Source organism: Dendropsophus ebraccatus, chromosome 12, assembly GCF_027789765.1.
Source record: "Dendropsophus ebraccatus isolate aDenEbr1 chromosome 12, aDenEbr1.pat, whole genome shotgun sequence".
Classification (NCBI taxonomy): domain Eukaryota; kingdom Metazoa; phylum Chordata; class Amphibia; order Anura; family Hylidae; genus Dendropsophus; species Dendropsophus ebraccatus.
In genome coordinates, this window is record NC_091465.1 from 36,877,287 (window position 1) to 36,889,218 (window position 11,932).

The window sequence follows — 11,932 nt, forward strand, 5'->3', positions numbered from 1 at the left end:
AAGTCCGGATTCAGAATTTTTTTTTGCAACGGCAGGGCAAGAGGGAAAAAATACAAACATTACTAATTCACCTACCTGTGCCCGTTCAGCGCTGGATCATTGCTCCAGGACCACTGCCGGGCTCCGGGATCTCCACTAGAGCCAATGTCACAACCCGACTGTTGGACTGGCAGCTCAGCCAGTCAGTGACTGGGGCGAAACGCCACTCCAGGCACTGATTGGTTGAGTGGGCTGTCCAAAGCCGTGATGGGCTTTTATCCCAGAGTCAAGACGCCATCACAACTTGGGGAAAATTGCTCTCTGGCAGGGATCCTGTGGCTGGTCAGATGGCCCATCTTTGGCCCCGGGAGAGGTAAGCAATGCCTCATTGTTATGCTCTCCCCTGCTGCCTGTCACATACTTGTTGAGGCTGGACTTCTCCTTTAGGGTGCCTTCATACATAACGGATCCCTGCCCTGTACATTCCCGCTGTGAGTATGTCAGCAGCCAGCCCCGTTAACCCCCCACCGCCAGAGCGTATAATTTACCTGCTCCCTGCTCCGGCTCGCTTTGGGGCTCCCGGCATGTTCACGTCCCGCTCAGCCAATCAGTGCTTGGCGGTGGGGTAGCGAACTGATTGGGCAAGCAGGACGTGACGGGAACCTCCGAAGCAAGCCGGAGCGTGGAGAAGGTAATGCATACGCTCCGGCGGCAGGGGGGTTAACGGGGCGGGACTGCTGACATACTTACAGCGGGATATCCATCCCGCTGCGAGTTTGTGTGCCCATAGAGTGTACAGGGCAGGGATCCAGAGTGAGAAATCCGCTGAAGATCCGTTACGTGTCAAGCCACCCTTAATAATATTCCAGGAGATCTATGGAAACTAAACATCTGCTTAACCACTTATGTATGTGAGTCTGTCATTACAAAACATTGCATTAATCGATAAAAAAAGGGCTATAAAAAACTCTGCAATGTATGTTTGAGAAAAATGCCCCCTTCTCCCCTAATCACGCTCCTTTTCTACTTCTCACTGACTTTTAACCTGTTCATTCTCTCAAAGGGGGAATCTGTAGAGCAGAGAGTATATGGACTTTCACCTTCACTGAGAGATCAGGTTATAATGCTAGTAGAAGGACAACATGGGAGGAGTAAGAAACTGCAATGAAAGAGTTAGAGACAGCGACACTGCTGGCTTAAATGGGTTATCTGATTGGTAAAAATAAATGTTGAATCATACGGACATGGAGAGAAAGGAGCAACTGCACCTCACGCCTATGGCTGACACTATTGCCTCTCGGCTACATCTAAAAACCAGTGCCAGAAGGCTGGTATATAATTTGATCAAATCATATTGCCTCATGTACCACATGCAGGTCTCCTGGCTCACATGAATCCTTACACTAAATCAACACTGTGTCGGTCAGTGACTGCTAACCCTGCAAAGCGAGCATAAGCAGGGAAGGGGGGCCACGGAATCGCCCTGCAACCCCACTGTTACAGGACCAAACCTGTGACAGATAGAGACAGACAGATAGATAGACAGATACAAACAGAGATACTGCTGGCTTAAAGGGGTTATCTGATTGGGTAAAATAAATGTTGAATCATCACTCATGGAGACTAACGATTTGTTCCATACTTGTTATTATCCTTTCAGTCTCCTTTCCCCTGTTCTGTTCTCTCCATCTCTACTCTGAAACCCCTCAGCATCCCCCCTCCCTTCCGAGATGGCTCATGAAGACAGCGTCCCTGGGCGTCTGTCTCTTCAATATGTAATGCCGGGAAGGTTAATCACAGTGAAGTCACCAGCAACTTGACCTCATATTTTCAGTTCTTCCAGAGCTGGTGGGTGAAGCATAATGTCTATAGTGTCTACAGACACAGAGGAGGAGATCCTGTACTTTTCTGTCTCTGCGAGCAGCCTAATAAGCAGCAGCGGCAGCATGCAAGCCCTGGTAAAGCTGTATATAATGCCCTGGGATGCTATCTCTTACAGAGCAGGCTTTCTCTCTCTCTCTCTCTGCCTGTGTACCCAGGCACTCCGCTCCAATCTTTCTTCTCCAACCTCCATAGAGCTGCCTTGCTTGTAACTTGATCCCCGATCTTGCTAAAGGATGGGGCTAAGTTAATGAGGGGGACATAGAAGTTGCCTGACAACAGAATAAATAATCCAAGATATATTACATAGTTTCTTATTTTTCCTTGCACTATTGAGTAACCTTTGCTATATATATATTGAATGTGCTTTCTTTTAAGGTGGAGTAAGAGGAGAGACGCTGCTTGATTTTGGCACTGGACCCTCCATTTATCACCTTCTTTCTGCTTGCGAGGTCTTTGATAAAATCATTGTCTCAGATTTCCTTGAGCAAAACCGCGCTGAATTTCAGAAATGGCTAAAGAAGAATCCGGAGGCTTTTGACTGGACTCACATTATCAAATATGTCTGTGAGCTGGAAGGAAATAGGTATTGAATTCCATTCTGCACTGCTCTTAAAGTCTAAATCAACAGTAAATGTGATATAAAGCAAGATTGCAATCTACATTTTTTTTTTTGGTTATCATGAGAAACACGGAACTTCCTGTGTTAAGGCTCTCCCTTTTTTTCAAAGAGTCTAAACACAGAGTCTAAGTCCCGTGTTTCCCAGGTCATCTGCGCTCACAGAGAAGGCAGTCGTGTGAATGTGACTCTCTGTTCTGGTCAGACTTCTTGTGTTTAGTCTGTTTTTTTCAACCAGGCCAAGACTAAAAATCTGCCTTCAGAAGACTGGACCTGGATATAAGTATGGCTTTGTTTTACAGCATGATAACAAAAAAAACATAATCAATGTAAACTGCAAACTTGCTTTATGTCACATCTACTGTTGATTCAGATTTTGAAAGTTTTAAGGACAGGGACACTTAAAGCAAATAAAGGTCACATAATAAGTCATAAAAACTTATCAATCTGTGGGTGCCCAAGGTGACTAAAGTTAACAAAAAGGGACAATTTCAGCCATAAAAAGATCAAAAAGTTATATCTCAAGGAAAACTTCGGCACCTGTAAAAAAAAGGGGGGGGGGGTTTAGAAGGCTTATTAAAACACATTACAAAGTTATATAACTTTGTAATGTCTTTTAATTGCCAGAAAAAAACTAAGTTGTCCTTTAAGGCCCCCACTGCTCCTGTACCGATGACCAATTTTAACAATTTTTAGGACACACTGGAAGGTCAGCAGCCATTTTCCTCTCTTATGTATTAAAGGGGTACACTGGTAAAAAAAAATATGTTTCAAATTAATTGGTGTCAGAAGGTTTTACAGTTTTGCACAATTACTTCTACTTATAAGCTGCTGTAGGAAGCTGCCCTGCAGAAAGTGGGGTATTCTTTCCAGTCTGACATGGAGCTTTCTACTGCCATCTCTGTCCACGAGGTATTGGAAAACCATTGCACTCCAAAGGTTTTAGCTGAATACAGTGTCATATAGAGTCATATAGTCTCTAATTGGAGTGGTAGACATTAAAGGGGTAGTGTGGCGGTAAAGAATTATTCACAGAATAACACACATTACAAAGTTATACAACTTTGTAATGTATGTTATTTCTGTGAATGGCCCCCTTCCCCGTGTCCCACCACCCCCACCCGTGTACCCGGAAGTGCGGTGCGCTATACATTACCTGTCACGTGCCGACCCCCGTCTCCGATCTTCAGTCAGTGACGTCTTCTTCGGCCGGCCGGCGAACAGCTCCGACTGTTCCAAATGCCAGCACCCTCTGCAGCGTCATCCGATGCTCAGCCGCAATTGGCTGAGCATAACTGTGCTCAGCCAATCGCGGCTGAGCGGCTGATGATGCGGCCGCGGCTGAGCATCGGATGACGCTGCAGAGGGCGGCAGGCATTCGAAACAGTCGGAGCTGTTCGCCATACCATGTCAGACCATTGTTTCTGGACGGAAATGCCGTAACTTACGCCCGTAGCGTAACATGCGGTCCCATACGGAGTGGTGATTTCTTCATTTTTGCACTTTGATTTGCCGATCCAAAAGGTTCTGTGGGGTGTCCGGGGCTAGCCGAAGATATCCAAGTAAAAGACCGCTGTCAGATCGCTAAATACGGCGCTCGGGAAGCGTATGTAGACTACGGGCGTAAGTTCGCGGACCGTACGTAGCCGGCCGCAACTTACGTAAATCCCCGGCCGGAGTTTCACATGTATATGTCCGGCCGCGTAAAATATGCGGCCGGACATATACGTAGCCCTATTATGTTTTAGTTATGCTGTGAAACAAAGCTATACTTACTCGTATCCAGGTCCAGTCGTCTGAAGGCAGATTTTTATTCTTGCGCTTGTTGAAAAAAAGAGTCTAAACGCAGGATTGATGCCTTATCTGTGTGCAGATGACTGGGACTTCCTGTATTTGGTCCCTTTTTTTTTTTTTTTTTTTTTTTTTACAAAAAATATAAACACAGGAAGTCCTGTGTTTCCCATTATAACAAAAAAAAAATAATGAATGTAAATTGCAAACATGCCTTATATCACATCCCCTGCTGATTTAGATTTTGAAGGTTATAATAACAGACACTTTAATAAAAATGACTCCTTAGCCCATTAAAACAGCTTAGAAGTCCTTGCCAGTAGGTGTCTCCTTGCAATCTGCCGTTCACTGCCTGTTGTTAGGGGAAACATGAAAGAGAGGAGAGAGTCTGGGCTACGTAGCCGCAAGCCATTTATATCCACTTCTCATCTACAACAATCTATGAAGCTTAGGAAAGCTGTCCTTTGTGTAGATACCATCCATAACTATAGCATAACAAATGGTCTGAGGGGACTGAAATATCCACTTTTGTTTGAAGGGGTTGGCTACTTTATAGTAAAATTGCTCAGTGTACATTATTAGTAGGTGTACTCACTGTATATACTGACAGCAGCTCCCTGTGTACCTCATAGAGCTAAAATCGGGCTCCCCTCCTCCAGGCTGTGCTGCCCTGCTCTGTGGCGAGTCTGTCCATAAGATGGCTGACATGAAGGAGCATGTGACCATGCCCCGCCCCCTGTGTCCACCATAGGCATATATAGGCTCAGTGTTGGACACTGGGGGGCGGGGCATGGTCACATGCTTCTCCATGTCAGCCATTTTATAAACAGAAACACAGAGCAGGGCAGCCCAGCCAGAAGAAGGGGAGTCTGATTTTAGCTCTATGAGGTACACAGGGAGCTGCTGTCAGTATATACAGTAAGTACACTTACTAATACTGTACACTAAGCAATTTTATTATAATGTGGTCAACCCCTTTAATTTATGTATATTGCTACTGTAAATGACTTAAAGGGGTAGTGCGGCGGTAAAGAATTATTCACAGAATAACACACATTACAAAGTTATACAACTTTGTAATGTATGTTATGTCTGTGAATGGCCCCCTTCCCCGTGTCCCACCACCCCCACCTGTGTACTCGGAAGTGTGGTGCGCTATACATACCTGTCACGTGCCGACCTCCGTCTCCGATCTTCAGTCAGTGACGTCTTCTTCGGCCGGCCGGCGAACAGCTCCGACTGTTTCGAATGCCGGCCGCCCTCTGCAGCGTCATCCAATGCTCAGCTGCGGCCGCGTCATCAGCCGCTCAGCCGCGATTGGCTGAGCACAGTTATGCTCAGCCAATCGCGGCTGAGCATCGGATGATGCTGCAGAGGGTGGCTGGCATTCGGAACAGTCGGAGCTGTTCGCCGGCCGGCCGAAGAAGACGTCACTGACTGAAGATCGGAGACGGGGTCGGCACGTGACAGGTAATGTATAGCGCACCACACTTCCGGGTACACAGGTGGGGGTGGTGGGACACGGGGAAGGGGGCCATTCACAGACATAACATACATTACAAAGTTGTATAACTTTGTAATGTGTGTTATTCTGTGAATAATTCTTTAAGTCATTTACAGTAGCAATATACATAAATTAAAGGGGTTGACCACATTATAATAAAATTGTTCAGTGTACAGTATTAGTAAGTGTACCTACTGTATATACTGACAGCAGTTCCCTGTGTACCTCATAGAGCTAAAATCAGACTCCCCTTCTCCTGGCTGGGCTGCCCGCTCTGTGTTTCTGTTTATAAAATGGCTGACATGGAGAAGCATGTGACCATGCCCCACCCCCCAGTGTCCAACACTGAGCCTATATATGCCTATGGTGGACACAGGGGACGGGGCATGGTCACATGCTCCTTCATGTCAGCCATCTTATGGACAGACTCGCCACAGAGCAGGGCAGCACAGCCTGGAGGAGGGGAGCCCGATTTTAGCTCTATGAGGTACACAGGGAGCTGCTGTCAGTATATACAGTGAGTACACCTACTAATAATGTACACTGAGCAATTTTACTATAAAGTAGCCAACCCCTTCAAACAAAAGTGGATATTTCAGTCCCCTCAGACCATTTGTTATGCTATAGTTATGGATGGTATCTACACAAAGGACAGCTTTCCTAAGCTTCATAGCTTGTTGTAGATGAGAAGTGGATATAAATGGCTTGCGGCTACGTAGCCCAGACTCTCCCCTCTTTCATGTTTCCCCTAACAACAGGCAGTGAACGGCAGATTGCAAGGAGACACCTACTGGCAAGGACTTCCCAGCTGTTTTAATGGGCTAAGGAGTCATTTTTATTAAAGTGTCTGTTATTATAACCTTCAAAATCTAAATCAGCAGGGGATGTGATATAAGGCATGTTTGCAATTTACATTCATTATTTTTTTTTTGTTATAATGGGAAACACAGGACTTCCTGTGTTTATATTTTTTGTAAAAAAAAAAAAAAGTGACCAAATACAGGAAGTCCCAGTCATCTGCACACAGAGAAGGCATCAATCCTGCGTTTAGACTCTTTTTTTCAACAAGCGCAAGAATAAAAATCTGCCTTCAGACGACTGGACCTGGATACGAGTAAGTATAGCTTTGTTTTACAGCATAACTAAAACATAATAGGGCTATGTTCACACTACGTATATGTCTGGCCGCATATTTTACGCGGCCGGACATATACATGTGAAACTCCGGCCGGGGATTTACGTAAGTTGCGGCCGGCTACGTACTGTCCGCCAACTTACGCCCGTAGTCTACATACGCTTCCCGAGCGCCGTACTTAGCGATCTGACAGCGGTCTTTTACTTAGATATCTTCGGCTAGCCCCGGACACCCCACAGAACCTTTTGGATCGGCAAATCAAAGTGCAAAAATGAAGAAATCACCACTCCGTATGGGACCGCATGTTACGCTACGGGCGTAAGTTACGGCATTTCCGTCCAAAAACAATGGTCTGGTTCATTTTTTACGGCGCCGCGTACGATCCTGGCGTAAGTTCTTACGTAGTGTGAACTGTGCAGCCGTAGATCGTATACTTTCCATTGTACGCAAACTACGTAAATCTCCAGCAGCTTATTCACGGAACGCGCTACGGCCGGAAACTTAAGTATTGTGAACATAGCCTAATGATGAATGTAAATTGCAAACTTGCTTTATATCACATCTACTGTTGATTTAGAAAGTTATAACAACAGTGAGATTTTCAAATATGTTAGGAATGACATTATAGGGATGGTTTGAAACAACAGTATAAGATACAGGTAGGTAACTTTCATTGGAAACTTGATGGCCATATTATCGTTCCCTTTTACAATATAAGTAGCTAGCCTTCTGTCATAAAAGTAAAAGGAGGACTGGAAGGGGGGCAAAGGAAATTTAAGAATATAACATTGAGACTTACATGTATTGAGACTCATAAAGATGCAAGTCAGGTTTGCAGACACATCCAGAATCTCAATGGTTCTCCTTTGTGAATACTTTACCAACTGAAATTAGTAAGAGGACTCCTTATTCTTTGTTGTATTCATTTTTATTCTGTATAACTGATTTCTTATGTGTATGTCCTGTTCTTACAACTTTTCTTTTGTGTTGTAACTTTTTGAACAATGTATATAAAAGGGAATCTGTCACCTCTACTGACCTGTCTGTTCTAGTAAATACTTGAACTATGAAAAAACATTTCTGGAACATCTTTTTTATAGCTCTATGATGTGTGGTTGCTCCATCTTTCTTATGAAACATATGACTCAATAACTAACTGTGTATTACCAGTTGGAGGCATGTCCATACACAGTCTGACACTGTCAGCTCTGATTGGATGATGTCAAACAGAGTAGGGACACGCCCCCATTTGGTAACACCCAGTTGGTTATTGAGTCATAGATATCTAATAGAAATAACAGAAGAACGGCACATCACAGAGCATTAAATATAGATGATCCAGAATTGGTATATCATGGGCATTGCATATATTTGCAAAACAGATAGCTTTTAATCCAAGATCTGTCCTGGGGTCCGTTCGGCAGGTGATGTAGTTATTGTCCTAAAAAAACAACTTTTAAACTTGCAGCCCTGTGTCAAATCGGCGTGGCCTAGAGTACCCCTGCCCTAGGCTTTTACCGCCTATCCATCCCTCCTCACCATAAGGTATGCCCCCAGGCAATTTTTCTCCTATTCATCGCTTGTCTGAACACTGCACAGGTGCCTTAACAATCCAGCACATGTGCAGTGTTCAGACAGGTGATGAGTAGTAGAAATCCTGCCTGGGGCATTCCTAATGGTGAAGAGGGCAGGGGGGAGGGATGGAGGGGAGGTGCAAGGCTACAGCATAGATTGCACTTTAGGCCACACCAATTTGACACAGGGTTGCAAGTTTAAAAGTTGTTTGTTTGTTTTTTTTTGTAAATCAAGCTTTTATTGAAAGACTTTTTTTTTTAACAATAAAGCAGAAAGAAAGTAAGGCAGGGTAATGGCAGACAAATCAGAGTCCAACAGACAATGGATACATATTCAGCAAACAGTCTGGGAAGAAGTGATTCCGCTGTATCCAATGTGGCGGAGTAAGTGGGCTGGAGTATTTCTGCCTCAGGAGGCCGAAAATGCAGTCTTTCGTGTCCACCAGTGTAATATCATAACAAGCAAACGCCCTATTAGGCAACCAACAAATCAGAACAGATCTCCGAAGAAGGAGAAGAAAAGAAGTAACGCATGGAAGAGAGGGAGCAATTGAGGAGGAGAGGAGGAGAAAAGAAAGAGAGAAGGGGGAGGCGGGGAGAGACAGGGAAGGGATATGCAGGAACAGATATGGGAGGAGAACCATGACATCCCAGATGCAGAGGCAGTATCATTCGTATCCGGGGCCAGAAAGGGGAGCTGGCACCACAATTTCAGCTCACGTGAGCCATCTTGCAAGGCAAGGACTAGTCTTGAAGGTGAGCCATGGGAGCCAGATGCGATCCACCCTTTTCCTATAGCCGTGCTCCACCGCCGTCAAGGATTTCATTTGATAAATAAAGTCCATCTCGGCCAGCCACTCAGCAATGGAGGGGGCTGTCGTGGACTTCCAGTGCCTGGGGATTACAGCCCTGGCAGCTGTCAGGAAATGACGGAGCAGGCCTTTCTTGGCGGCCGAGGAGGGGCCAGGGACCAAGGAGAGCAGAGCAAGGGCAGGAGATGGAGCTATGGCCCTGTCTGTGACCGTGGTATAGATTTCAAAAACTGCATCCCAGAAAGGGCGCAGGACAGGGCAGTCCCACTATATATGAAGCATGGAGCTTACAGCCGCGGTGCAGAGCCAGCACGTGTCGGATACATCTGGATAGAAGCAATGGAGCAGTGAGGGGCAGCGGTACCATCGGGTAAGTACATATTTTGAAGTTTTTTTCCTGCGCATGGCAGGCCAGTGGTCATTTATGCGTGAGCGTAAAGATTTTTTGCAAGTCTGACTCAGAAAATGTGACACCCAAGTCTGTTTCCCATGCTGAAATATAGGCCAGGGCATGATCTGCGTCTTTGGCCAAGAGAAGGCGGTACAGCTGGGAGACGACCCCCCCCCCAGGGGGCGACGGCAACAGGAGTATAGACTCCAGGTCGGTCTGTTCCGTGATGCGGACTCCTCCCGGGAAGTCAGATAAGCTTTCAACTGTGCATGCTCGAACCTGGACAGGTTTTCTCAGGACAGAGATCCTGCAAGGCAGTCAACGGCGGTAAAGTAGTGTTAGTGCCCAGGACCTGACCTATCCCTGCACTGCAAAGGGGGGGGGGGGGGGGAGATTGTGAATACAGAGTCGTTTTAAATGCAATGCACAGGGATTGTGCATAAGACAACTGTTTAATCTCTTGCATTTTCTTCTGGTATCCATTATCACTTTATATATAAAAAAAAAGGATACACTGTATAACATTTTGTTTGTTTATGTTTCAAGTGAAAATTGCAAAAAAAAGGCTGAGAAGCTCCGCAGTAAGGTGAAAGAAGTCCTGAAATGTGATGCTCTGAAAAGAAACCCCTATGACCCTGTGGTTGTGCCACAAGTCGATTGTCTCCTCTCTTGTCTCTGCCTTGACGTTGCGTGTCCGGACATAAAGTCATTCTGTGATGTTCTGAAAAATTTCCAGGACTTGATAAAACCTGGAGGTCACCTATTAATTTTAAGTGGACTGAATGCTACTTTTTATTCTGTTGGTCAAAAACATTTTAGTTCAATGATTGTAAAAAAGGAAGAGCTGGAGATGGCGTTTAAGGAAGCTGGTTACCAAATTATAAAAGCCGTGTATACACCGCGTGCTGATAAATCAAGGATGGATGTTACTGATTATGACACTAACTATTTTATTCACGCTCGGAAACCAGAGTAAAAAAAAAATCTATAGCCACCATTTCTTGGAAGTACTGGTAAATATCTGCATGCTTTAGCTTGTAAACATGTAATGCTAAACTGGTTAATAATCAGTTTGGAGTTGGATTAGGTTAAATGGGTTAACCAGTGCTACAAAAACATGGCCACTTTCTTCCAGAGACAGTACTACTCTTGTCTCCAGTTTGGGTGGGGTTTTGCAGCTCAGTTCCATTGAAGTGAATGGCACTTAATTGCAAACCACACCTGAACTAAAGACAAGCCATAAGTTTCAAAATATGAAATAAAACGCTGCATCATTTTCACCATGCAAAAAGCATGTATGAAATAGTAATAGTATATGTGGCTAGCCAAATGTTACACCCTTGGATAGTAGATGGTGGGTAGATTTGAACGTGATAATAGAGATGCATTAAAAACTTTGATTTCCGGTATTCAAAAGCCATGGGGAAAAAAAGAGGGGCCGGAAGTGATTGACTTCAGCGTCAGCAGGATCTGAATGGCATCAGAATACCGTAATGATGCTGAACCCCAGGAAAACAGGGTGAGGGACCAACCTGCAGCGGGGTGACAATAAGAAAAAAAAAGCGGACTGCTACTTTAAAACAACTGATGTACTGCTGGTATTTACTATTGTAACCCCAGACTAAGCATTTTCATGGGTTCCAAAACACCTAATATAAGAAATATATAAATTTGTAGTATTCCTATATCCTAAATCCTTAAGGTTATTCCTATATTCCTAAATCCTTAAGGTTATATCTTTGCAATTAACACTAAATTAACTGTAATTAATTTGCTGAGTATTTTAAACTAATGATTTACTAGCACGGTAAAAGCTTCTTTTATAAATGTCATGTAGCAAGTGCGTCTGTTGTTTTCTATGACCATTGTAAGAATGTTATTTTGGAATATTCCTGTAAAAAATGGATTACACATAGGCCTGCGGCTATTAAACTCCTATATGCTACAAGTGAAGTGAAGTAAAGTGAAGTGATTTTTTTTGTGTAAATATTTGTTATCAAAAACGTTCTCGTTTTCAAACCCAAAAGACATGTCACAACTGGAGATAAGCGAGCTGAGCCTCCCAAACCCAGATTTGTTCCAAACTTTGCAAAAAGTTTGGTTCAATACCGAGTTCGGAGCAAGTCCAGAAAGATGGCAGCCACAAATCAAAACAAACAAAACAAAAAAAAATATTTTCTTACCTGTCTGAGCTCCCCGGGTGTTGCCTGGTGGGTCTCCAGTACCTCCAGCTGTCTGGTTGAGCA

The 11,932-nt window shown here is 44.4% G+C and overlaps 1 protein-coding gene across 4 annotated transcripts in view; it reads left to right on the forward strand.

Moving 5' to 3' along the window:
- The window catches only part of LOC138769833 (nicotinamide N-methyltransferase-like), a 34,916-nt gene extending 23,999 nt beyond the window's left edge, over positions 1-10,917 (forward strand). For all 4 annotated transcript variants that reach the window (XM_069948524.1, XM_069948525.1, XM_069948523.1 and 1 more), the window contains exons 3-4: positions 2,239-2,446; positions 10,233-10,917. In XM_069948524.1, coding sequence (XP_069804625.1) covers positions 2,239-2,446; positions 10,233-10,662 — 638 coding nt within the window. In that variant the 3' untranslated portion in view covers positions 10,663-10,917. The remainder of the gene's footprint in view (positions 1-2,238; positions 2,447-10,232) is intronic.
- The last annotated feature ends 1,015 nt before the right edge of the window (positions 10,918-11,932 follow it).